This window comes from Oenanthe melanoleuca, chromosome 18 (genome assembly GCF_029582105.1).
Source record: "Oenanthe melanoleuca isolate GR-GAL-2019-014 chromosome 18, OMel1.0, whole genome shotgun sequence".
NCBI classification, from domain to species: domain Eukaryota; kingdom Metazoa; phylum Chordata; class Aves; order Passeriformes; family Muscicapidae; genus Oenanthe; species Oenanthe melanoleuca.
Genome location: NC_079351.1, coordinates 8,430,076 through 8,457,041, shown reverse-complemented (window position 1 = coordinate 8,457,041; position 26,966 = coordinate 8,430,076). Strand labels below are relative to the sequence as shown.

Below are 26,966 nucleotides of genomic sequence, written 5' to 3'. Positions count from 1 at the left end.
ATGGCCGCAGGCGCGTCCGTCCGGCCCTGAGGCGGGACCAGCGCGAAGGGCGCGGAGGCGGCGCGGATCCCTTTGGGAGGCGGCTGGAGCCGGGCAGGTACCGCGGGCACGGCGCTGGGGAGCGGGGAGCGGGGGTCGGGATCCCCACACGCGGCGGAACAGAACGCGCGGCTCGGCTCGGGGGGGTCTGGCAGGGCCGGACCCTGCTGGGGAGGGTCTTCCCCTCCCTGAGGGGACACCAGGCTGGGGGGAGCAGGTGCAGGGTTGGGAGGTAGAGAAAAATGAGCTCTGTAAAGAATATTCGCCTGATGTGTAGTCCTGACTTGATGGCTGGTGGTGGTGAGGATTTCAAGATGTGCCTTCCAGTGGCTTTTGCTGGCTCGCTTCAACCGAGAGCGTGGAGGAAGCATGAGAATTTTATTTTGATGCTGGAGATCAGTTCAGTGTCAAACCAGACAAATTCAAGCAAAGTTGAGTTTTGGAATTTGAAATGAAAGAGCAGCTCAAAAATACCTCTTTCTTTGTAATCATAACGTTGTAGTAAAACTTTTGTATTTGCTTTAGGGCACCTTTATGATTTATTTATTAAATGTAACTTTAGAAGCTTCTTTGGTGCTTTTCATTCCAAGGTCCATCTTTTGCAAGCAACTGCCTGTGAGAGACAATGCACTGATGTTTGAGTATCCAGCATTAATCCAAATCTGGCATTTGCCTGCTTGAAAGTCACTAAATTATTATGGGGGGAGATATCAAAGTTTATTAGTGGACTTGACTGATATGTGTGAGAATTATATTCTAAGTAGGGTGTAATATTTGTTAAATACAGGGAGATTTCTGCAGTGATCTGGTTGTATTTTATAACTTGTATTTGATAACAGGCAGGAGGAGACGTTGTACATGCAGAAGTATTTTCCGGTATATTTGAGAGCAGCTCACGGGAGTCATTTGAAAATTAAAATTTGATGCTTGACATCCGGAGGAGATGGAGCGTGTCTTATGCATAAGTGCTTTTGGCTCTTTCGGTTTCAGATGCTCTCAGATGTGTTGCTAAGAGATTAAAATCAAAGTCGTGGGTGCTTTTTGTTTAACTGAAAAGACCTGGCTAAATCTGCTCCCCTGGAGCTTTGTATGCAAACTACCAGAATTGCAGGAGCATCTTCTTGTATGCAAGAGCAGCCAGTTAACTGAAGGACTGAAAATCACATATTTGTCTTTTGTAAGAACTTGGATGTGCTCAGACTTGCTCTCTCTGTGTTTTTCATGGTTATTCAAAACCTGATGAATGTTGGCATTTTCTGGAAACATGGGCAGCTTAATGCCAGCCTCCTTGAACTGGTTCTGTGGGACAGGCTGCTCAGGGAAGTGGTGGAGTCACCATCCCTGGAAGTGTTCAGAAAACATGTAGGTGCTTAAGGACATGGTTTAGTGGTGGACTGGGCAGTGCTGGATTAGTAGTTGGGCTTCAAGATCTTAAAGGTCTTTCTCACCCTGTATGCTGTAAAACAGTAAAAATGTAATTAAAATGCTCCATGGGATTACCCTGCTCTTACGGTTTTAATTAGCTGTCTTTTTAGTCTCTGCTGCCTAGGCCAAAGGCATGGTCTGGTTGAGGACAGACAAACACACTTGTGAGCTCCTGGTTGTATTCTTGAGGTGGCTTGGAAGATGGGAACACCATCTGTGGCATTATGGGATGCTGACAGTGCTTGTTGTAGCCCTTCCTGCTGTGTCAGCAGGGATGAGACCCCATGTCAGAGGTGCACAAGGCTGTACTGTCCTGCCCCAGCTCCCAGACCAGCCCTTCACACAACCCTTTGGGCTCACAGGAAAAGTGCACAAAGAGATTTTCATTCCCCTTGCTGTTTTATCTGTTTGAAGGGCTGCATGAATTAGCAACATCATTGTTCCAGGTTCTTGTTTTTCTCATTTTTCTTCTGGAATCTGATTATAATAGAAACTTTTGCCCCTAAAATGAGAACTTTCTTCCAAGAGTTCAGATTCCTGTTGTTGTTATGCAGCTTTCCATGTGACAGTTTTACTTTGTGGTTGTTTTCAGTGTACATATTGCTCTTCCTGTCCAAAAAGACTCTTCTTACCCTGGAGTATCTTTTATAGTCTAGACTAAGACTGGGTAAGGCCTGAAAAATGCTTGGAAGGAAAAGTGGTGGAATTTTCAATTAGTAATATTTTTTTTGTGTTTTTGTTTTATTTTTTTTTCTTTTCTTTTTGTCCAGTGAGGTTTCATGAGTCAAACTGGGCTGTTGAGGGTTTCTTTTGAAGATGTACATGTTGGTTGAAAAACGCACAAATTCTCATCTTCATCTGAAGAGGTCACCCGGCATCCGATCCTGGTCTCTTTGTGTTGGTAAGACCACAGCATTCTTCAGCTTATTTCAGAGCTTGCTTTGAGGGAAGAGTCACTGAATAAACTCCTGAAAGAGCCCCTAGTGAAATGCCTGCCTACCAGGTGTTTTCCTTTCCAGAAAGGAATGATTGTACTTTGAACTCTTCCTTTCTCATAGGCACTAAATGAGTCTGAAGCCTCAGTGTGGCAGTTTCACTGTGAGACTTTCAGTCACATCTGGAGAACCTCAGAAGCTCATGGATAGAATTTTAAGGGAGTCCTGAAAGATCAAGAACAGAAAATTTGTTATGTGCCATGTAGCAATAGAAATGTGAAGGGACTGTAAGTGAGGTTGAAAAACATCTTGATTTTCAGGAGTGGAAAACTGCAGTGTGGCCATGCTGGGGTTGGATTGTTCATGTGCTTGGTGGTGAGCTCCAAAAGACACTGTGTGTAATGGGAAGTCATACAGGATGTTCTGAAGGCATCCTTATAAACACTACTGAATATGCAGGAAAAATAAACTTGTTAGGATTGTACTGAGAGAGCTGCTGGGAAAAATCTGGCATATCCTGCTTTCCAGCTGAGCAGATGCCACTGCAGTAACACCACGTTGTCATTGCTTTCAGGGATGTTGTTGAGGAGATCTTTGGAGTTGCAGCAGCCTCTGGGGCAGGGGCATTCTTGAGCTGCTTCCTCCTCCCTGAGAGAAGGGAGCTGGCAGTTTCTGACACAACTTTACTGCAAAGTCTTTCTTTTAGCTCCACAGAGCCCTAAAAGGGGAAAATAACCGTTGCAAGGTTTGTGTGAGCACTCCAAGTTGTACTGTGCTGAGAGAAAGTGTGGTTCATGGTTAGATTGGGTCCCTCTGAGGTTCTGTTCCCAGTTGTGTCATAAAATGTTTATTCCTGACCCCTGCCCCTGTGCTTTTAGTGTCTTTGCAGAATGGAAGTTTTTTTTAATACTGAGAGAAAAAAATAACTTGACTTTCATATAGTGATCTATGTTGCAATCATGTCTTTTTTTTGAAAAATGATATTTTTCATTAGGGAATTTTAGATGTTTTTTGAGCTGCTTATTTGTCCTAATTCTCTCCTCTTTCCTCCTAGGAATAGCCTCCATAGGTTTGGCTGCTGCTTATTATAGTGCAGGTAATGGCTTATCACTTTTTTGGGAGAGTTGTTTCTTTCCTGTTGCTCTATTTTTTCATGCTCATGACTCATCTGCAGCTTCTGTCTGGCCCTTCAAAGGCACTGGAGGTTCCTCTCCCACTTGGTGGTGTGAATATTAAAACCAATAATAACTGTTGCCTCTCTGGCTTACTGTGCTTTAATGCTCTATTTCTTACTCAGCTTCCTTTTTGGTTTGAAGGTATTTTTAATAATGATGTTGGTGCTCTGTGGCATTTTGTACTTTCAGTGTTTTATAAATGTGATTAGCTGGTCCTCACAGCTCTCCTGGGAAGACATGTAATGATTATTTGACATCATAATGAAATGATTACTTTGCTTTTGACGGAAGTTCTCTGTTTCTCTGGGAACTGTCAGGTCATCACTAGCAGAGATTACTCATCCAAGCACCTTTAGAGATCAGACAGCTACTGCTGCTTCCTCCCCTGCAGTACAGCACACTGCACCAAATGCCAGCTGTCTTTCCATCCATGGGATTTATCCTGGAAGCTGCCCCGAGATTCTTGTGCTGCATCCTGTTACCATCAAATGTTACAACTTAATAGTGTGTAGGAATGTGCTACCGATATAACCCACATATTTTTATTTAAAGAGCAAAATGCAGTGAAAGCTGCTTGAGCCAACAGCTAAATTAGCCTTGTTTTGCTAAAGACATTGCAACAAAATTTTCTGAAAGCTCTGCACAGTTCTACTGTTCACTTAAAGCCTGAGTGAGCAAATTGTTCAGGCTGTGACATGTAAACATTTCCAGGACATGAAATGCAAATATTTGTTTGTCAAGAGGACCAACTGCTTCCTTTTATGCAGAAACATGTTTGCTTTATTGAAGTTTCATTGTCCTTATCCTTGTCCTCTGTAGCAAAAATATTTGGTGTTTGACAGCAGGTTGGCAGTCTTGTGGATGCCTTTTAAGATGCCTTTGCTTGTAGAGAAGAGAAAGATTGGATGTTACAACCTTGCCAATAATACATATGCTTATAATTCTGCATGGTTTGAAACCCATCATGAAAGAAGTCTCTGAAAAGTGTGAAAACTCTGTATTTTCATCCTGGGAAAGAGCTGTAAAATAGCTTGTAGTGCAGCTAGAGGCAAAAAAACCCTTTTCTGCTTTTGTTGCTTTTAAAGAGAGCATGTTGCTTTCAGGATTTTCTGAATACCAAAGAAGGGGGGTAAAAAAAGCTGAATTTGTGCATTTTTTGCATTCTTCAGACAGCTTGGCATGGAAGCTCTTCTACATGGCTGGGTGTTTCTTTGTGGCAGCCCAGAATCTGGAGCAGTGGGAGGTAAGATGCTGAACTCAGGAAATTAGGGTCTGTGAGTAGGAAGCAGTTGGCAGATGCTGATTCCAGCAGCCCCACGCACTTGCTCAGTCCAAACAGACAAATTATGCTTTTGGTTTTGAGGAAACCCTCTGGGCTGCTGTACTGGGACTAGAATTAGGGTAATAATTCTTTGACTACACAAGCATGAAAATGTGAAGCTAAACATATGGGTATTTTTAAGGGGAGACTTGGCCCAAAATGTTCTCTCTTACATAAAAGAGGGAGGATGATCAGGACATTGAACTGCACATGGTTTTGAACTTAGCTTTCAAGCTAATGACAGAGCAACCACTAAATAAAGGAGCTCTAATCTTCCAGGCTGCTCAGCTTTTTTCCTCTGAGACAATCTAGTTTAGAATTGTGTGGATGTTGATTTGAGAGCAATAAGCCACCTAGCAACTCACCTAAAGAGAATGAGATCCTCTTTTTTTCATTGACTGTCAGGGGTATTTGAGGTCTGTGTAAGCCTAGCCCATAGAGCACAGCACTGGAATGTCAAATTCACCAGAAGTGAAAATTTTGGGAGTTACAAGTTAGTGTTCAAATTTGATTCCAGGCAAAGTGTTTATTATGTGAGGAATGTGACAAGAGGGGCAATGAACCCACTTTTAATTCCCTTCTAGAAGTCACATAAGAGATATGGTAAAGTTTCTGTTAAAACCAAGAGCAAGACTGTGATTTTCATCATCTAGTAACAGAGGAATGTCTCTAAACTAGCTGTGTATTTTTCTGTTACCAAAATTATTTTCCCATAGAACTATTTTTATTTTACTTTGAAGCATAGCTAGTGATGGTGTTTTCAAGAAAATCTTAATTTTTATCTTTCAATTTTACAGGAAGCTGTATTTGATAAGAACAAGGGAACAGTCTGCCTAAAAACATTCAATCTCTACAAAAAAATACTGACCTTGTCAAAAGGAGGGAATGAACAAGGTGAGAAAGTAGGATCTGTGGTAGAAATGTGGTGAGCAGCAGAAGAGATGGATATGTGCCCATTTAATAGCTTCTCTGGAGTTCTGTACTCAAATTAAGTCACATCTGCTTTGTTCCCAAGCAGCAGATGTAACAATCTGCCTCTCTGGGCTCAAATGCTTTTTCTCAGTGTGCTGAATGCATCTTGTTAATTATTTTAATCCAAGGTAAATAGGCCTACACATTGCTTTCCATAATAATCTTAGCCATTCCTTTGGGATGGTAATGTGTTTACCTTGCTCTTGGCTAGCCTGCTTGGCAGCTGGGACTGGTGGAAAAACTTCAATTTTGGATCCAGAAGTTGAGATTCCTGTAATCTCATCTGCTTTGGGGAGCAGGTGAAGGTTTGGATACCATATGCAAGCAGACATGTTACATCCTGCAGATACAGAATATGCATTTAAAGCAGCCTGTTCAGGAGGCTCAGTTCAATGCAGGATCTGATGTCCTTTGGGCTTGTTGGATTAACAGAAGTTGCAATATAGTCTGTGAGTTGGTGGAATCACAGTGAGTTGGTAGCTCTATTGCAAACTAGGATCTTTTATTCTGTTGCAAGAGTAGGATCTTCTTCCATGTCAGAGTTTTTGTTTTACTTCCTGGTGTAAATAGAACTAGCTCTCAATAAGCTCAGAAGAGTGGCCAAGTTTGGAATGACCTTAAGCTGAATTGGTTTTTAAGGAGTTCATTTTTGAGATGGAAGATAAAAGATGTGGAGAGAAGGATGTTTAATGTTTCTGAACTTTCCTTTAGAATACATGTTTACAATGGAGAGCTGAGGATATCTCTTCCTTTTTTATAATATCTGGTTTAGGTAGCATTCATGTAAGGATGCAGAGATCAGCTGATGCTCTGAGCAGTTAAATATTTCAGTATTTGTTTCATCTCAGTAAAGTGAACACTTGTTTCCTACTTAGTACAGAAAAATAGTTAAAACTGCCATTAAAACAAATGGGAAACATTAACAATAATGGGTTATTATGGTTGGCTGTATCTTTTTCCTTGGGGCCTGTCCCAGCTACCATGTGCTGCAGTCACACCCTGTGCATGTTTCTTTTGCCTGAGCAGCTCATGCAGGACTGCCCTGGTTGTACAGGATCACAGCAGTGGTGCCCAAGAGCAGGGTCCCTGTCACCTGTCAGCAGTGGCAGTGCTGAGAGCGTGCAGTTGTAATGGTTTTGAAAGCAAAACCAGGGAGAGCCTCCAAGTCAGAAATACGATTTAATAGGAAAAAAGAGAAAAATAAAATACATGCAATAGTACAAAAGAAAAAGAAAACATGGACAGAGTCAGAATCCAAGCTGACACCCGTCAGTCAGTCAGGGTGTTGGCAGCAGTCCCATTCAATGGTGGCTGCATCCTCCTGCAGGGGCAGATGTGGTTCAGTTGGGGCAGTGCTCCTGGAGAAGGTGCAGTTTTCCTCTGAAGGTCCAGTGATCATGTGAAAAGGTCCAGTTTTACTCTGGAATCCAGTGGAAAAAGCTGCTTTGGTATTCCAAATCTCAGTTTTTATCTGGGTAGGAAATGTTTGGCTCCTCCCCCTGGTTGGAGCATCTCCCAGTGGGATGATGGAATTTTATCAGTCATGCAGTGGGACTCAATGGCCATTAACAGGAGATATCTCCTGGAGGAAGGTTGGGTCATGGGAAAGATAAAGAACATTGCCCCATCTGGTTTAACAGCTGGCCCATTAACAGAGGATATCTCCACAGAGATAAGAATCACTGCCCCACCTGGTTTCAGCAGATGGGGATAGAATACCTGCTTCTGGGCACATCTTTACATTGTCACTAGGACATAGTCATGCTGACATAGTCATGCCTTGTCTCACCCCTGTCCGCAGTGGTGGCCGTGCTGAACGAGATCCGCGACGTGAACGTGGAGGAGGAGCCCGTGCGCTATTTCGGGAAGGGTTACCTGGTGGTGCTGCGCTTCGTCACTGGCTTCTCACACCCGCTCACCCAGAGCGCCGTGCTGGGCTGCAGAAGGTGCAGTGTGCACTTGGTAAAATGACAGTGTGGCAGGTGGGAAGTGCCAGTCATGGGGGTCACTAATTGCCAACTCTTATAACCAAGCTCCGTTTTCAGACTTGCTGGTATGAGCTTGTGTTTAAACTTTTAAAGCCCAATCGTGTTTTCATTTACAGACCTTTGGGTAGCACCATCTATCAGGATCCTGTTTAGGTATCTAGGATCCCTTTAGTGCTGCATGTCTGCTGGAGCTGCCTTTTGATAATAAGGAACCTTGCAGCAGGGCCTGGGGAGAGGACTGATGTGGAGGGAATGGCTTGGTGTGGCTGTCAGCCATACCCTTAATGTCCATATGACTTCCCCTCTAGGCATTTATTCTCAGGAGTTAGCATGTCTGCTCTTGTCTTGTCAGCACCACAGTTCCACTAACTCTGCCCTTATTTCTTCTTTTCCACAGTGATGTGGAAGCAGTTGCCAAACTCATTACGAGTTTTTTGGAACTGGACAGAGTAGAGACCCCACAAGATTTCTCTCAGAGCAGCGAAACAGAGGCAAGTGATGCAGATGAACCACAGGTTAAATACTGATAGTCACTGTGAACTGAAGCAAGCAGAGGTTTTCACACATCTGGAAAATATTCTGATTGTTCTTCAGAAAAAGAAGTTCCTCACAACCTTGACCTGGGCATTTCTCAACGTGTGCATTTACAATGGGTGAAATCTGTCTTAGGACACATTGTTTAGTGCTAAACTTCAAGACCCTGCATGTGGACACTGCTGGCTTTTGAACTTTGTCAGCTCATCAAACTTGTCTAGGAATAGTTATTTATTAATTAATTGGTTTGAAATAATTGCTTTTCATTAATGAAGACACAGATGTGAACTTCTGCTTACTGCAAACATTTGCTGCAGGTACAGTATATGCAATGTAGAACAGTAGAATTTGTAATTCAAAACACAGTACTTTCTGGTTTCACTTTTTAATATATGCAATTAGAAGATGCAGAGTAGTGGCACTTTTATGTTCTCTACTACTGACTTGCCATTGGATATCTGTGGAAATTAAAGTCTGAGTGCCTCTCTTGGAATTCTAAACATCAGGTTCATCAACCTGTAACGGTGTCTTAACTTATCTCAGGCTCACCAAGGAGCCATAAATAGCAAAGGAAAAATGATCATGATGAAATATCTTTGGGACGTTCTTCCTTAAATCCTGTTCTGCTTAACTTCTGGGCAGGACAGAACAATTTTTTTTCTAGACCTCAGTGTTTACTGTTTAAACTGTGTATTTAGAAAGGAAGCAGGGACATGTGTAACTTTAGGTAGGGAAAAGACTGATGTCAAACAAGGTGGTAGCCTAGAGTTGTTGAGTATTTCCTCACTTGAAATGATACCGAAGTGCTAAATAATAACTTTTTTAAGGTAGCTGCCATAGATTAAGTGTTTGACTTGTGTCTGTGTTTTACTCCAGGTGTGTGGTGTCCTCTGTTCTGACCAATGGTTTCACAAATAGTTAAAATACAAATTTTTTCAAGGTATTCTGAAGTAAAAGCTACCTCTGTTAGTCAACATATTCTGTCTAGAACTAGAACTCCATCATGCTTACCTTATCATGTCAGTACAAGAAAAAAATTGTAAAAAGCTGCAAGTTTTTTCAGTATGCTACAGCTGCTTATACTTATACAGTAGGTTCTATTTAGGAATCTTATGGTCTTTAGACCTGATTTAGAAAATATTTACACAGTTACATCCAGGAGATCTGAACAGGGTACGAGGTAACTGTGTTGTCTGTTTTCATGGTTGGCCAGCAGCAAATGTCTCCTGGCAGCAGTTTCTTCAGGATTTAAAAGAGCCTGTGTTCTTGTTTTCAATCACTCTACCTCTACAGAGAGAAGGCTCTGAAAAGTTTTTGGTAGAAGCCCCATCCTGTTTGTGTTCAAGTTTGGTCTGAAGCTGAACACCTGCTCATCAAAGAGCAATTTCCCTTCCAGCATTCAGAGCTAGATGTGAGCTGAGAGGCAGAGGCTGCTGCTGTCAGTGGAAGGTACCCACACTGCAGCAGGGACATGGCTGTTGAAGTAGCTTGCCTGCAGCACAGAGCTAGGTCTGTTTTCTTTAAATAAGATAAAAAACTTGTAATCACATCAGGTATCAGTGCAGACTTCTGCCAATACAGGTTCCTGAAAGTCCTCTGAGTTGTTGGGGTAATCATAGTGCTTTCAGTGCCTACCCCACACCACTGGAACTGGGAAGCTGCTGTGTATGAATGTGGGAAAATTAGGTTGCAGGCAATTAGCTAAATTTGCCTTTATTCTGAAGCACAGCTGTAAGCAAAGCATAATCATCAAACCTGTTTAAAAATATTGCAGTGTGCAACACTTTGTAGAGTTCCTTATTTAAATCCATTGTAATGTATCCCCCAGGTGATGCTCATTTTAGAGAGAGGAGAATGAGATTGGGGATTTGGAGAACTCTTTTCTTCCCCACAGTGTAAAATGAGAATGGTGAGTGTTCCAAGGACTTCCAGTAGGAAGTGCTGTCCTAGAGTATGTAATGGTACAGTGTAAGCACAAGGGCTCAGCCTGTGGTAGCTGCTGCTTTGAATCAAGGATATTCAGAGGGCATTCATTCATGGTGTGCACTGCACTTACTCTGAGCCTGTGGAGTGGACCATGGATAAAACAGACAAATTACCTGCCTTCAGTCTTAGCTCTACTGGCATTCATTTGTACTCCCATGAGAGCTGACATTCTGTAAACCATGCTGTAGTTCTCCAGTTAAAAATCAGCTTTTGAGAGGTATGTCTGTTGGTCTGACCCTGCACTGCATCCCATGTCCTGCTTCTGCTGAGCTGCACTGCATGCAGCTTGCTGTGCCTTCATGGTGTAAGTCATGTCTGGACTTAGACTATGCAGTATCTTACACAAAAGCTAAAACAATGTAAGGAAAATTCAGACTCTCTAGAAAGGGGAATGACTTATAGTAAGATCCAATGTAACTTGAAATGCATCCTGTGCAGCATCACCTCTTTATTCCAGTATCCTTCTCATTCCTTATCCTGCTGTGTTAGGTAGGAGAGGGATGGCTGCTGTCATGCACTGTGTCTAGGAGGAGTATTTTGACTCCTCAGCCTTTCCCTTGGAGCAGCTGGTGCCATCCTCTCGTGCCATTTCCATTTTGCATTTGGCAGCTGTCACTGTACCAACAAGGACAGTTCCAGTGGGAACCTGTGTTCTGTCCTGAGCTAACAGGATGGAGCCCTGAGGACATTCTGCCAGGCTGTGGGGATGTCAGGCACTGCTGGCTGATCCACCCAGGAGCTTCCTCTGGCACTGATCTATCTGAGCCTCTCAGCTTGGCCATGGGACACTGCACCCATGTTAGCACATGCTGGTGGGGTTTTCTCTTGTGTTTCTCTCGATCCACATGTGGAGCTTCTTGCCCTCAACTGCAAGCCCTGGCCAGATGCAATGCAGCAACTGTGTGCATGTACAATTAACTTGCAATTGCTGTTCACGTGGATTTGGTAATGGCAGTGTCTGCACTCTTCAGCTGAAGAACTGTGCAAAGCAGGTGCAGCTCAGGACAGGGTCCACTCTTCCCTCTTTGGATGAGTCTTCTCTCATCCTCCTTTTCTGCCACTTCTCACCATTCTGTTGAAGGCTTTCCTGGATTGTTTTCCTCACTTCTCTTGGCCCCAGCAAAGTCAAAGGCCCAGTAAACAGAGCCCTACATGTGCCTGGTATAAAGTGACTTGGACTCAAAGAAATGATGTGAAAGACTAGTTTTGCTTAGGAAATTAGGTACTCTTAGAAGACTATTACAGATGTAGTCATTAACCTTTGCATCTCAGGCCACCTAGAGACTTGTGCCTGGACAGCTGTAGTTTGCATGACTTATAAATTATTTAAAAACCTGCACAGCAGACATTAGGTTAGATCTAACACTCTAACCCCTAAAACCAAGCTCTTCTGTCATGTCCTTTACTCTGACTGTGGTACCACTCAGCAGATGCTTCAGCTCATGCTTGAGCAGCACAGTGCAGTTCCTTGCATGGCTGTGGTGGGATGGGAGGGGAGCTGTGGCTGCTGCAGTGAGCAAAAGCCAGAGTGCATCTGTGCAGAGGGAGAGCACTGCTTTGTGTAAGGTGGAACTTCATATTCCAGTACTTCACAATGAAACATTCCATACCTGGCATCCGTTGTGCAAGTCTCAAAGAAAATCCAAATATTTATAGTTGGGATTTGATTCTCAGGCTGTATTTATGAAGTTACACAGATACCAAAACCTCAGCTGGCTCACATAACAAATAGAATGTCATAGATGGCTGGGAGGCAAAAATACTTCTGGAAAATGTTTAGAAATTGCCTTTTCTTTTTTTTTTTTTTACTTTAAAATTGCGAGTAGAATTTCAGCAAGGCCTTGTTGTATTGTCTTTTTTTTTTTTTTTTAAAACGTTCATTGACAAAATCAACTTTGATAACTTGTTTTGCATCGCTGTAGTATTTTGTATTGTTTTTAATTAAAAGTATTAAAATATTAATGGCTGCCTAAATTATTACTGGGAACAGATCTACTGAAGGAGTTAATGAAGGGGAGGACAGAATAGAAGCCCAAATACCTCTGAGAAGTGACCCTGCTGCCACTCTTGCAGCAGTCCAGCTTTTAATTCCATATAAGCTGATAGACCAAACTTTCTATTGGTGAATATTTTCATTTTCCCTCCTTTAAACCAAACCAACATGCTACACACAAAAAAAAGCAGCACCCCTCTATAAACACTTTGAGTATCAAAGGTTTTATTCAAGTAAAATAAATTAAGATCTTGTTTAGTTCAAGCTATGTGACAGGTATACACAGCAATTGGTTCTTTTTAGATAGATTTGCATGTGGACCCTAGTTACTCAGGCTCTCATTGAGTCAGTTAAAGCTTGTCTTATACTTAAGTTTACTTTCTGTATGTCAAGATTTATTTCAATACTGGTGCTTCCAAAAAATTTAAAGAAAGGAATAAGTGAAGCACAGAAATAAATATTTCAAATATTCATTGTGGAGTGACATACTTAACTACCATACTTCTGAATTATTTCCATTTTGGTGTTTATCTCAATTCTCCACTAAAGTCCCCAAAATAGATTTCTATATATTATGACAAGTTTGACATTAAAGCAGAATAAACCAGCATGTTTCCCTCCAAGCCCAGGTGTCACAGCCTCAGGAGCTCCCTCTTGCCTGTGATGGAATTGGAGGACACAACTCAGAGTACAGCTGACAGGGCAAGGAGTTATGGTACAGAACACAATGATCCAATTTAAGAGTATCCTAAATATTAGGGTAGAACTTTCCCAGGTTATTGTTACATAAGAGTCTGTTGCTACAAATTCCGAATTTGGAAGAAACTGGGGTTTTTCTCCTGCCTTGGAGGAGAGTGAGCTGTGACTCACTCCTGCATTCTGTTATGCAAGGGGAGCAAACCTGACTTACAGGCAAGTGAATTAAGGCTCAGCATGTGTTAAGACAGGAAAATTGAGTTAAAGTGTTTTATGCTAATAAATTCCTTCATGCCTTCAGGTCACTTTTGTTTAACCACAGTTCATGCTTCAGTTCTCAAGATGACAAACTCCAGCTCAAGGACTAGTTGCTGCTTTTTCACTAGCCATGTTTAACCAGGAAATGAGTCAGACTATTGAAATGCCCCTAATTTTGTGCTTTTATTGCTTCATCTAAATCATCCACCACTTGCTGCAGCTTCTGTAGGCTGGGGTGGACATTCTCCTCCATCCATTCCTCTATAGCACACCTGTGGAAAACTTGCTCCATGGCTGCTTGGAGGTCGTGCAGCACAGCATTCCACTTGCAGAGGAGACTGAGCAGAAATGAGAAGAAACAATGACATTTGCAGGTGAGCTCTGCCTCAGGGGAGGGTTGGCTTACTGGCCTCTGGAAAGGAGTACTGCCTTTAAAACCACTTTACAGGAAAAGAAGCATCTATTACAAGAGCCCAAAGGACTTGATTTTGTTTAGAGGGCAAAAGCTTGATGTTGTTTCTGTTTAAGTTCCATTGATCTTGGCACTTTCCTCATGCAAAAACTTTTAAAGTACCAAAATGTGAGCTCAAAAAAACGACACATTTTAAGTGTAACTGAAACCTGCTTTGAGACTCTTTGGGAATTTAATTCTGGGTTTTATCAGAAAGAGTAGATGAGGTTGGATATTCACCTTACCACAGGAAAAAAAAAAGTATAAATGAACCTTTTAGCATTAATTAGCAAAATGTCTAGGACAAGTTCTGAAAAGCCCAAGGTGACAAAGAGAAGGGGAAGGGCCTGGCTTTATTCCAAGCCCTGCCTGGAATCTGGCCCAGGGTGAGCTCCTAAACCAGGGCCAACCACTGTTAAAGGGCTGTACAGGAATAACAAGGGAGAGGCTTTTGGAGACCAATTCTGTACTTGTTCTCAAAGAATTCATTCAACAGAAGGCAAAGATAAAATTAGAATCATAGAATGGTTTTGGTTGGAAGGGAACTTTGAAGATCATCCAGTTCCAACCCAAACATGTATAAAAACATATTATGGATACTTTGTCTGATTCCCACTGATGATTCTGAGGTAAATATAGAAAGAGGTAAGGGCTCACAACCCTCTGTACCTGAGTGCCCAAAATCTATCAGACTTTATTTCCCCTGTAATGCAGAATAAGTGTGTTACCTGACTGCATCTGGCTGGAAGTGGTGGATTATGATAGGATGAATAATCTTCCTTTTCCTGTGGTAGGGGCTGAACCAGCCTGTGACATACCTGAAAATGGATGTTGGTGGGAGCAGTGATGGAACAGCAGCACCATCTGTTTGTCACTGCCAGGGAGATGGGGAAGGCTTTAGCTGAACTCCTGCACAGAGATGATGCTTAAGGAGTAAGTTTATTTCAGTCTATAGATCTTTGGAATTAGCTTGGGAAAGTGTTCCTAGCAGATGATCACCTGATCATCTGCTGCAGTATAAGTTTCATTTCAAGCTCCTCTCTTCTGTAATTGCACCATTCAAAATTTTCATTTTAACTTTAAATAGCAGTAAAATGTAATTGAGGAAAGAACTAGATGCTTCAAATAAGGCAGCATACAGTATTTAGGAACTCTGCTAAAATATTTTAAATTTTGATCTAAATATTGTATTATACTGAGGTGTCAGTGACACCTGAAATGCAGAGCTTGATATTTAAATCACTTTTCCTGGAGTTGTGCCCCACTTTGAGATGATACAGCTCCAACTCTCCTGCAGCTAGGCAGAGAATCAACAGAAACCTCATTACCTGTTCCTTTCAAGAAGTTCATCCACTGATGACTTGAGGTAGAAACTAACTTCTGTCACAAGTGTGAGGATATTGCTCCCAGGAAAGGTCCCCAGACTTGTGCTGTCCAAACAGGATCTGTTAGTTTCTGAACTTACCACTCAAGGAGAAGTACCTGAATTCTGCAGCTGGAATTTTACCTCATGAAAGTATCAACTTCCAGGTTAGACATTCCCAGGAGATTTTCCACATTTTCTTTAACCTTTTCAGAATAGCCCCCTGGCAGAAGACAGTGGAAATGAGTGAAGGAGCCTAAGGAACCAAAATGTTCATACAAGAGGGGTTTTCTGGATTATTCTGCCTTGGCTTAGTGGTTCCCCTTTGGTGAAGAATTTTTTAAAAGGTAAAAGGGAAATAAAAGAAGGAAAAAACCCTTGTGGGTTGGAGGAGGAGCTCATTGTCTTTCACACAGGTGTCTTGTGCAAGGTGGGCACTTCCTAGCTCTGAGCTTTCTGTTCAGGGTGCTGAATATTTCTAGTGCCTTAATTAAAAATCAGTGGCTTGTGGGAGATTATTTTGAAAATATGAAAAATTCTGCTGGGAACTGCCTGTAAAGAAAGCAGAAAATACAGGAAGTATTTTACCAGACAGTGTCTTCCCTAAATCCATTTTAAGAAAAAAAATTAGTTAAAACAGCTTTTACACTTGAGCATGTTCTAAATCTAAACTAAGTCTCATTGAGACTAATTTGTTTCAAATCAGTTTGAAAAGGAGTTCTGCATCTTAAATTTATTTTTTAATAGAAGCATGAAGTTTTTGATTATTTGTGTGTTAGATCACAATAAATGAAGAGGATACAATTGCTATTTTTAAACACTTATGCCAAGAGGCTTCTGTGCTCCCATACTGCAAATTGTAATTTACTGTTCATAAGTCAGCCATGATCAATTCAGCAAACCACCTCAAAATTAACAAGCCTGTGCCAATCCTAGGGCAAGGTCACTTTACTCCTGTGCTAGGCATTATCTGAGAGAGAATAAAGTTGTCAATGTACCATTCTTTAGTGTCTGCAGACACACGGCCAGTGATGGAATTGCCACAGGGAGAAGCTCACACAAAACAGAGAAGTGATCATACCTACATAAGAAAACATTAATTAATTACACATTTTACTGATAGAGCATACTAAACAAGGGGGAAGTTTTAATATTTCAATCACTGAAATTTGAAGAGCTTAAGAAACATCAGTTTCTGTCTCAGAGAAGAGATCACTTATCTCTGAAACATGAAGTACTCCTGTTTTACCTGTAAGAACAGATAAAAGCCAAATTCCCTTCTCAAGGCAAATTAGGGTCAAAAATTGCACATCAGCTCTCTGGTATTCCCTAAGACCTCCTGACTGCATAAAAATGTTTTTCTTCTTCATTACACTAACAAATTCTCATCTCTTATGTGATTTCATTGTTTTTGAGTTCCCATCAGACATTCAGATAGACACACCATGCATGAACTACAGTGTCTATGAGCAGTTCAAGGTGGCACAAAATCCATTCAAGCCTTCCAACCCAATCTGCTGCTTGTGGTGTCCCCAAATTCATTGTTCCTGCTAGTTAGTGCTGCACAGCTAACTGCAACTCTGAAATCCACCCTTCATAGTCGGGGGGTGAGGCCCAGCAGTGACAGGCAGGGAGAATTACAGGGTTGCAAAGCTGCCTTCTATACCCCCAGCTTGCCTGTACCTCTCAGGGGGTTTTGGGGGGTTTTGTGTCTGTGCCCCTTGGAAGAACAGAAGGCTGTTCTCACCTCTGCCAGCCCGTCAGAGCGATACCTTGGAGGGCATCCCCAGGGCTCCTGCTGGCCACCTGCAGCCACTCCAGCTGGTTCCTGAGGTGGTGCCCAATCAGTGTCAGGGACTGGTTCACTCCCGTGGCTCCCTTGAAGGCACTTGCAAACCACACCTTGGAGAAGCCACACCTGTGGTACTTCTCCAGGAGCTGCACTGCAGTGAGACACAAAGGGACACACAGGGTCAGCTTCCTCCAGTTTCAGCCCCAACTGCAATGCTGCAGTGAAGGGGAACACAGCTCCAGATCCAACAGGCTGCTGAGCCTTCTCCTGTCAGGCTTGGAGCATCAGCAGGATGGGGGATTTGACACCCTCTCTGAGCAGCCTTTTGAGTGGCTGTGCTCCTATTTCCATGTGCCAGTTACTGTATTCCACTCCCTTGTATTACTACCATGCTAAGAGCTGTGAGATTGAACAAGCATGCACAACATCTGACACCTGATTGTTCCTGCAACAAACAACTATTAGCATGAATGTCAGATGCCTGACTGGAGCCTTTAGGAGCTTCCCTCTGAATTCTATAGATGTGTGAAGCCCTGAAGCTTCTTTTGCAGAGCTGTTCAGTACAGAGTTATGGGCTCCTACTGGTGTTAATGCAAGGAGAATTAATGTAACAGCTCTTGTGGAAAACCTCTGAACTCCTATCAATGGTTCCACAGCTCTGCTGAAAAGAATTAAGCAGCCTACAATGCAAGTCATTCATAGGGGAAACATAAATAGAAGAAGAAAATAAGTAATAGCAACCATGATGTGAAATCAAACAAGGGCTGTCTTTATGCTATTAAATCAATAAAAAACAATTCAACAAAACCAGAATGTTTTGTTGTCCAGCTAAGGTAGGTTTTAATGATAGAATTTTGCTTTGGCTAATTTGCTTCTACACAGCTCAGCAGAGAAGTACAAACCTTTGCCCTCCACGTCGATGTCTGGTGCATAGTCCCAGATCATCAGCTGCACCAGCTGTGGGACCCCGGACTCTGAAAGGAACAGAGCTCTTCTAAACCATGGAAAACAGCTGGGTACATGAGAACTCACACAGGTTACTGGGGCAGCAGCACGTGACTACAACTATGGCTTGTCACTTACAGCTGAAGTGCCCCTTGTGACATCAAGCTCTTGGAGCTACCCCACAATTCATGTCAAAGTCCTCCCAACGTGCACTGTGATCACAAAGATGCTCACAGGGCTGCAGCTTCTCTGTGTGGGTTTGCACCACTTGGGATCAGGTGCTGCAAAGGGCAGCAACAAACATTACAAGGTGGTGAGAGGCACAGAGATTTAGACTTGGACCACAGATGTTAATAGGTTGTTTTCATGTAAAAAGAAAGTAGAACTGATGGCAGCCATTGTAGGGTGATGTTTTGTGATGGAAAACTAAAATGTTCAGACTCACTCACACAAGGACTGAGTGCCTCTATTCTCTAGCCAAACAAACCACATCTCAACTCTTGCCAGATTTGTTGTTTTCATTACATTCAGCTGCCAACCAATCTGTTTTATGTGCCTGTATAAACCTGCCTCACCCCATGGCTGGTTACACACCTGCCAGTGTTTCCTCACTCATGCCCCTGAGCATGTCATCCCACATAATGGGTGTCACCATGGGGTAGGACGAGGCCAAACAAGTGGCAACTGCTTTTATGTGGGATAAGCACAGCTTCTCTGGAGTGTTGTCTTGCTGCTGCAGCCATTGCTTTGACTCCTCTCCTTCACCAAGGTAGTAGACCTGAAAAAGCAAGCAAATCATCCTGACTTCTTGTAAAGAAATAGAGGAAGATAGACAATATTCAAAACCTTTGTCCAGATGTCCACTGAGTGGGCACATTCAAAAGCATCTCTCATTGCTGGAGACCCTGCAAGCATTTCTATCAGTCTGCAGCAGACTGTGGCCATGACTGCATGCATCACCTGAGGGAATTTTCCTATCTATATCCTTATAGATATTTCCTAAGATATCTATATGCCATATTTGCCTTTGAAATGTTTGTCCTTGGAAGTAGCTCTCACCACATTTATTCACTTCAAATCCAGCAACCCATCAACACCTAGGGTACATAAAATGAGGTTCCTATCTTGGGGAAGATCATCCAAATATGAGTCTAGAAGCAACTTGGGGCCATGTCCAAGGGTGGTCCAGCAGAGAGTGAATTAAAATTTGCTGGTTTAGGGCAGGTTTTATTTATGCTACATATATAGTATGTTGCTTTATAAAAGCCTACAACTCCCTGTCTAACTTTCCCATCAGTTTCAACACAACAGGATACAAAAGGCTGAACTAATGTAAGTACAGTTAAGTGGTCATAATGAATCCCAGGGATCTGTGTGCCATAAGGACGGTTTTAAGAAACTATGAGAAAGAGAAGCTTGAGGTTTCTCCTTCTCAAGGAGACAAACTGCCAAGATAAGAAACCCAACACTTCCAACCACAGAAGGGTTTGAGTAACTTGACCAGAACAATGAGCCAACATCTTACACCAAACTTAAAGGATTCCTAATGAACAGCTCTAATTGATATCTCACTTCAAATACTCACTTGACCTAAACCCAAATACTGTTAGCTTTAAGAAGCTGCTTTCAATACTTTGATATTACACTTGTACCTATGGAATGACAACCTTTGCTACTTGAATCATTTATTGTCAAAAAGATTTTTCTACACTGGCTCAGGTGGTGTTTTCTGTCCCCAAAATCCCAAACATGGCCTGGGCACCACTGACATGCAGAAGCCTCAGCCCTTGCTATCATTCCTTAAAAGAAGGAAAGAAAAAAACAAACATTCCCAGCTCAAGAGAAGTCTCACCTCATCACATCCAATGTGAAACCACTGTAAGTCCTCGTGCAGGGCCATGACCTGGTCAATCATGGCTTTGACCAGTGCCAGAGACTCCTCCTTGAGCGGGTTCAGGGCGTTGGGCAGCTCCTTCACCTCCCGCAGGTGGGCAAACTCCCTGTGCTTCAGCACAAACTGCAAGGGAAAGGGGAGCTCGGGGACAGCCACCACACCAGGGGACAGCAGCGTCCTCCTGTCCCCAGGGCTCTGAGGGCAGGTGTCCTGCTAAACCTGGGTTTGGCTTGACTGAGCCCAGGGACAGGCTGGGGGCACAGCTGCTGCTCCACACTGCTGGAGGGGCTCTGACCACGAAGCACCTCACAGGGTGGGTGAAGGAAACGGGGACGTCACTGCAGTGTGACCTTGATGTCAAATCCTGCAGCTGGCAGAGCTGCATAACCAGAGCACGGGATTGGAAACTTCCCAGCAGAGAATCCCAGAATGGATCAGGCTGGAAGGGAGCACCGTGGCTCATCTGGTCCCACCACCCTGCTCCAACAGGGCTGTCCCAGAGGGCTCTGGAATATCCCCAGCAGGGAGACTCCACACCCTCTCTGGACAACCAGGGCTCGGTCACTGCACAGGAAACAAGTTCTTCCTTATGTTCAGGTTGAACTTCCCCGCCATCAGTTTGTGCCCAGAATGGACACAGTGCTCCAGATGTCCCCAGGGCTGAGCAGAGGGGCAGGATCACTCCCTGCCCTGCTAGCAATGCCGCCCCCCGAGATCCCCGCGGGCACTCTGGCTCAGCACACCGCTCTGGCCCAGCCCAGCTCACCTCCATGTGCCCGAAGCTCTGCACCAGCGGCACCACGTCCAGCCCGTGTGCCCGCGCCCGGCTCAGCAGCGCCCGGAGCTCCGCGGGGCTGCGGGACAGCCACGGTCAGTGCCGGCCGGCCACGGGGCACTGCGGCCGCCCAGGGCTACCTGCGGGGCTCATGGCGCTACCTGTAGGCGTGGGGGGCCCGCAGCAGCTCCAGCGGCCCCGTGTACGGGAAGGTGTCCTCATATTCCAGCAGCAGCCCGGTGGCACCCAGGGCGCGGAGCAGCGGCAGCACCTGCGGGAGGGACGGAGGGGACACTGGGGACACAGCTGGGCTGTGACCAGTGCCACCACCCTGTGCTCCTGCCACCTGCACCAGGTACACCCCTCACCTGAGCCAATACATCCTTCACCCGTACCAGATACACCCCTCACCTAAACCAAATACATCCCTCACCTACACCAGGTGCGACCTTCACCCGCTCCAGGCTCACCCCTCACCTGCTCCAGGTACTGCGCGCGCGGCGCGGCGCCCTTCAGGTCCAGGTGCACCAGGCGCCGCCGCATGCTCTGGCCTCGATTGCTTTGGTCTGCTCCCGCGGCGTCCCAGCACACCCCGCCGGCCGCGCCCCGTGTCCTGCCGCGCTGTCCCGGCACTGCCCGGCCGCTCCCCGCTGTCCCCGTGTCCCGGTGCCGTCCCTCCGCCGCTCCCGGCTGTGCGCAGGATCCTCCCAGTCTCGCAGCCCCGCGCGTTCCCCAGGCAGGCAGGCCGGCAGGCCAGGCCGAGGCGCGCCGAGCGCGTCGCTCGAGGAGCAGGAGGAGGCGCGATGGCTCCGCAGCGGCGGGCGCTGCCCCGCGGGCCCGACAGCGCCGGGCCGGGGCCGGGGCCGGGGCGCGGGGGCCGCCGGCACAGCAGGTACCATCGCGGGGCCCTGTCCGTCACCTCTGCCCGCTGTCCCGGGGGCGGCGGGGCCCAGACCCCGGTGGGGAGGCGGCCGCGCAGCGCCGGGCCCAGGCCGCGTGTGCTTGTACCGCGTGTGCGTGTACCGCGTGTGCTTGTACCGCGTGTGCTTGTACCGCGTGTGCGTGTACCGCGTGTGCTTGTACCGCGTGTGCTTGTACCGCGTGTGCGTGTACCGCGTGTGTTTGTACCGCGTGTGCTTGTACCGCGTGTGTTTGTTTGTACCGCGTGTGCTTGTACCGCGTGTGCGTGTACCGCGTGTGCTTGTACCGCGTGTGTTTGTACCGCGTGTGCTTGTTTGTACCGCGTGTGTTTGTTTGTACCGCGTGTGCGTGTACCGCGTGTGTTTGTACCGCGTGTGTTTGTTTGTACCCGCGTGTGTTGTGCTTGTCCAAACCAGGGCCCCGGAGGGACCCGCGTGTGTTTGTGTTGTGCTCCACACCAGGGACCCGCGGTTCCTCCCCGGTCTCACCGCCCCTCGCTCACGGGGCCCGTTCTGTGCTCGCTCCGCAGCGCCAGGAAGGGCAGAGTCCAGCAGGATCCCCGGGGAAGGTGGCTGAAGGCAGCGATCCTCCTCCTCCTCTCCGCCGCGGCCGGCGGCGGCCTCGTGCTCTGGAGCCTCCGCAGCCGGGATGGGATCCCCGAGGGTGGAATTTCTGAAAACGGGGTCCCCGAGGGTGCAATCCCTGAAGAGGGGGTCACCGAGGTGCTGGCACATCGCAATGACAACCTGCAGGACAAGTTCATGGAGATCCCCTGCTCGGAGGACTACGACAGCCACAAGCGCTTTGCAGGTAACGGGACAGGGCTGTCCGTGTGCACGGCAGTGCTCGGGGCAGGGCCAGCCTGGCTCTGCCGGGGCACCGAACTGGGGTGCAAACTCCTGTGTTTCCAGCAGACTCCTGGTCACTGTCTTGCCTAAAGCCCCAAACGTTCGTGCCCAGCCCAGAAGTTGATTCTGAGGTTTTTCCCTTCTGCTTTGTGAGGGTTATATGAAATAAACTTTTTGTTAGTTTCTTTTCTTACTGTTGATTTCTGTAGTAGGTTTGTGGGTGGGCTTGGTCAGTACCACACAGGGCATGGAGTGGAAGTGATTCAGGACATTGTGCTGCTAGCGTGTGGTGACTGCACAAGTGCCAGCTTTTGATGCTCCTGTTCTGAGATGTGTCTGCCGGGCACCAGGGGGGTGCCTGCAAAGCACTTTTCTGTCTTTGTGTCTTTCAGCTGAATTCTGTCAAATTGGTATCTGTTCCCCCTGGCACTTATTTCTTTGGAAGTGTTGAGGCTGGTTCTTCAAGAGGCATGGAATATTTTAATCTTCTCTGACAAAGAGCAGTGAGAGTCTGACTTGCAGCTTCCATGGATGAGCAGTGCTGATGTTCTCTTTCAGATTTGCAGGGTGTGTTGTGATGAGCATTTTTAGTTGGTAGAGCTGCAAGAGAGCAGCTCTGCTCTTGGTTTTTGTCAGTATCTCTGGCTGTGTGTTGACTGATAAGCTGTTGAATCTAAAAAAAAAAAGCATTTCTGAGTTAGTTTTTAGTCAAATTGGTGGTTGTATCTACTTCATGACATGGCTGAGGAAACACTGACACTAAGCTGGGGGAAACTGCTGAGGAAGAGCAAAGGTGATCAAAGAGCTGGAGAACCTGTCCTATGAGGAAAACCTAAGGGAGCTGGGTCTCCTTTCCCTGGAGAAGGGTCAGGGAGATCCCATCCCAGTATTCCAGTGCTTAAAGGGAAGCTAGAGAGGACAGAATCTGTCTTTGCAAGGAGCTGCACAGAGAAGACAAGGCACAGTGGGTACAGGTTGCATTGGGCAAGGTTTCTTCTTGATATAAAAAATATTGTATATATCCCCAGGGATGCTGTGCAGACCCTGTGACTGGGCACTGTGCTGGATAATCTTATGGATTAAGATTAATTGTGGAGAGATTGTGGTCTCTGGACCACAAAATGCTGAACCAGATGATCTTTTGTGATTCTGCAAATTTGAACTTTCTCCCGTGCCAGTTCTGACAGAGAATGTTTGACAAATTGCAGCCCCCTGTGTTCTTCAGGTGTCTGGTCCTGGTGTTGTTGGTCAAAAATACTTGTAACAAAGAAGAGAAGTTTATGTTGAGTCTGAGGTCACATAGTTTTTCCTCAGTGCTGCTGCTGCAGCATCTTTATTTTGAGGGTTTTTCCCAAATGGTATTTAGGCCAAGAAAACTAATGTCAGGAAGCTACCAACAAAAAAAAACTATCTTGGTAAGGTAATTATTTTTTTTTTACAAAACACATGATAACACATGTTCTATGTTAATTTTTCGTAGTTACTGTAAGGGGAAACTGCTGCTGGCTGTATTTGCATAGTGCAAGGCCAGAGAAAACTGCAGCTGGTGATTTGGTTATGATGAACTGGGGCTAAAAGTCTCTGGATTCTGCTACTGCAGTGTTTGCTTACCAAAAGAAATGCCCCAAACCAACAAAACTTTACTTTTCCCTTTCCCTGGTTTTCAAAAGGAGTTTTTTTCAGCTGTTGCCTTGTGGTCTGGGCCATCCCACCAGTTATCCTTTTCATTGTTTTCTCTCTATTCCTTCTTTTTCATCCTATTCTTTTCTCTGTAAGGAAGGTTGGAACCCCAAGGAAGGCAGGAGCTTGAAGCACACTCTCCAGAAACAGGAATGAATGTGTTCTTTATTTTTGGGGGTGTCATGGGGAGCAGCAGCAAGTGCTGACTGCAGGGTGAGGTCTCACCTCCTGGTTTTATGTGGGGATGATTGATTCACCTTTCTAATTAGGTGTTTGCTTGGTGCTGCTGTTTAATTCTGTGATTGATTTGGGCTTTCAGCAGATGTTGTGACTGTGCTGTCCAAGGATGGAGTGTGTGAGCAGCTGTTAATTGGTTAATTAGAGCTGAGCTGTGACAAGAGCTCTGCCTGGGCTTTTCCCCACGTGAGGGTGGTGCTGAGCTGCAGAGGAGTTCTGTGTGTGTCCCATTCACCACAGCCCAGCGAGGCAGAAAATGTGGATTATGGATCAGCTTTAGGCACTTGGGAAATAGGTTTGTGTCACTCAGTAGCTCTTCATTCTCAGTCTTTAGCCTGGCTTGGCACCCACAGCTGCAGGCTCTGTGTCAGGAGGAGGCACATTCCTGTCACCACTCAGTGTCTGATGCTCAGCTGTGAAGTTTCCACAGCTAAAATGAGCTTTTTATTTATGCACCTGTCCCTGCTTCCAGCTGAACTTGGTGCAACTGAGCTTCCAGTTTGCTTCAAGTGATTTGGTAGCTGGTGTCAGAGCAGGATTTATTTCCATAGCACTGCCTGTAAATGTGCTTCATACCAGAAAAAATTTGCTATTTTTCAGAGGCCAAGCACTTAACTTACTATATTTACAGAAGGTAGGGTGTTATGTGAGCACAGTCTCACCTGCATTCTAAACTCTGTGGGCAGATCTTGGTCATTTCTGCTCTCCTGAGACACTGTTAACTACTTAAACCTACTGTGGCTACTGTGTGTGGTGAAATCTCATTTCTGCTGGGTGTCAGTGCACAAATCATCCATGGTCAGTGCCCAGGAGACAGAGTTCAGGTGCTTTTCCAGACAAGGCCAGGGGATGTGGAGAGCAGAGGTGCCTGGGAAGGTCTGACTCAGGCTGATCTGGGGATGGCAGCTGTAAATCTTGGCTCTTGCCTGGTTTGGACAGGGATTGTTCCCTGCCCAGGGCAGGGGGTGGAATGAGATGATCTCCAAAGTCCCTTCCAACCTAACTGTTCAATGATCCTGTGCCTCAGAGGAAAATCTTAACAGAGCTTTTTCTCCTGTGAATTCTTTCTATCTCAGCAGTGAGTGGTTCTTGGCTGAATACCACCAAATAGGAGATACAGCTGCAATTTAGGCTCTTGGTCCTTTGTGTTACATTCTGGTTTTTGTGCTGAATGGAGCAGGGGCCACTTGCAGTACTTGTGTTTGACATGTTCCTCCTTTACCTTGATTTACCTGATAGCCAAAGCTGATGGTGCCTTATCATATTAAGGGATGGTTTTGTATCTACTGGGTACAAATTTGTGGAAGCTACCAGCTACTTGTAGTAGTAGTCTGAATTTCTCCTGAGATTCTCCAGGTATGCCTTTGACACTTCCTTGCTCACATGTGCCATGGTCTCTGAGACAGAGAGGACACTTTTCTTAGTGCTGAAATAATTTTCAAACAGACTGTTCTGATTTCTCCTTAGCATTCACTCAGTTTGTGCTGTACTGTTGGTACCTCACTGACTTGATGCTGGACTACATTTTTCTGTTAGTTGGAGTTTTTTCTCCATTTGGGAAAGCTTATGCTGCTGCTTTCAGAGCACCTCCTGCTTCCAGTGCTCTTTGCCAGTTCTCTGTCAGAGACCTCAGACATGTAACAATAGTCTGAGGTAACCCTGTAGTTCTGCCGAGCTTGGACTCTCCAGCACTGGCCTTTCCAAAAGGGTAAGAGCTGTGCTGATATTTGCAGCTGGAAAAAGAACAAATCTCATCTGAAATCAGAAATCTTTGCAGAGTATTGTGGAAAGGAAGCTCTCAATAGCCAGGTTTGTCCTGGAGTATTAAATTTCTCTTTGGAGTTTATACCTCCCTAGCTCTTCTCTACTTGAACACCAGCTTTCCCTGGCAGCTCACCTGGGACATAGCTGGGGTATGTCCAGTAATAGGAAATGGAAATTCCTACAAAATTCCTGGCAGAACTTCTCCTGTCAGCCTGGTCATTGTTATGAGTTGGTTTTGATCAGAGCAGAGTGTTGCTTTTGTCCTCCATGGGTGAATTGATTGATTTCTTTCCAGGGATTTTGTGTTCTGATGAATACATAGTTCCTGAAGTGTCAGAAAACACACTCAGCCCATCTCTCCTGGGGCTTTACATCTGTAAATGGATCTTCCTCAGAAAAGTGCCAAATGTAACATCCCAAGGTCTCTGGTGGCTCAGAACTGATTTTGTTTCTTCTTCTTGCCTGAAGATTGTTGTCAACCAGACTTCTAAGAGCTTTCATATATTCTTCACCTGGAACTCTTGCTGCTGACTTGTTATTCCCAGGAGCTTTTAAAATTTAATGTTAGATTTCTTAGCATGAATTTTAGAAGACTTTTTTAAATCTTGTATATCCAAGCTGTGTGCTTCAAGAGTGACTTCAAGAGAGACTTTTTTTGCAAAATCTCATTTAAAACCTGCCCTTCAGGTGGTTGAAGTGGTTTCAATGGGTTCTTTTCCTCCTCTTTTGTGTTGCAGGTTGCACTCCTAGGAAGTGTGGAAGAGGTGTGACAGATGCTGTAATCACAAGGGAAGAAGCTGAAAGAATCCGTAGGTAATTTTTCTTTTATCTCTAACTTTTAAAAGCACTGACTTTAATGGCATTGTGCCAATGTGAGGTGTAGGATGAGTGAGCAGGATGGGTTAGACCGATTAAAACATGACATTTTTGTCTTAAAGCCATTTTCCATTTTTACTGTAGTGAGGGCAGTTCTT

At 45.0% G+C, this 26,966-nt stretch overlaps 3 protein-coding genes across 4 annotated transcripts in view; 2 read left to right on the top strand and 1 right to left on the bottom strand.

Moving 5' to 3' along the window:
* Window positions 1-9: 9 nt before the first annotated feature.
* LOC130260506 (cytochrome b-245 chaperone 1) lies at window positions 10-12,337 on the top strand. Of its 2 annotated transcripts, none has more exons than XM_056506008.1 (7): window positions 10-97; window positions 2,235-2,365; window positions 3,454-3,495; window positions 4,744-4,817; window positions 5,693-5,789; window positions 7,669-7,813; window positions 8,253-12,337. In XM_056506008.1, the coding sequence occupies exons 2-7, from the start codon at window positions 2,281-2,283 to the stop codon at window positions 8,380-8,382; spliced, it is 573 nt and encodes a 190-aa protein (XP_056361983.1). In that variant the 5' UTR covers window positions 10-97; window positions 2,235-2,280; the 3' UTR covers window positions 8,383-12,337. The 2 variants fall into 2 exon arrangements, with proteins under 2 accessions (XP_056361983.1, XP_056361984.1); XM_056506009.1 differs by having other exon boundaries at window positions 7,669-7,829.
* HEXD (hexosaminidase D) lies at window positions 10,119-21,100 on the bottom strand. The gene is made up of 12 exons (XM_056506002.1): window positions 21,020-21,100; window positions 20,704-20,813; window positions 20,534-20,621; window positions 19,726-19,890; window positions 18,468-18,651; window positions 17,831-17,902; window positions 16,884-17,079; window positions 16,135-16,217; window positions 15,281-15,359; window positions 15,102-15,203; window positions 14,502-14,591; window positions 10,119-13,660 (listed from the first exon to the last, which is right to left on the bottom strand). Exons 1-12 carry the CDS (start codon window positions 21,083-21,085, stop codon window positions 13,492-13,494), a joined length of 1,404 nt encoding a protein of 467 aa, XP_056361977.1. The 5' UTR covers window positions 21,086-21,100; the 3' UTR covers window positions 10,119-13,491.
* A 231-nt stretch (window positions 21,101-21,331) lies between these two features.
* Window positions 21,332-26,966, top strand: part of OGFOD3 (2-oxoglutarate and iron dependent oxygenase domain containing 3) — a 34,310-nt gene continuing 28,675 nt past the window's right edge. Inside the window, exons 1-3 of the mRNA XM_056506007.1 lie at window positions 21,332-21,434; window positions 21,993-22,273; window positions 26,730-26,805. Coding sequence (XP_056361982.1) covers window positions 21,346-21,434; window positions 21,993-22,273; window positions 26,730-26,805 — 446 coding nt within the window. The 5' untranslated portion in view covers window positions 21,332-21,345. The remainder of the gene's footprint in view (window positions 21,435-21,992; window positions 22,274-26,729; window positions 26,806-26,966) is intronic.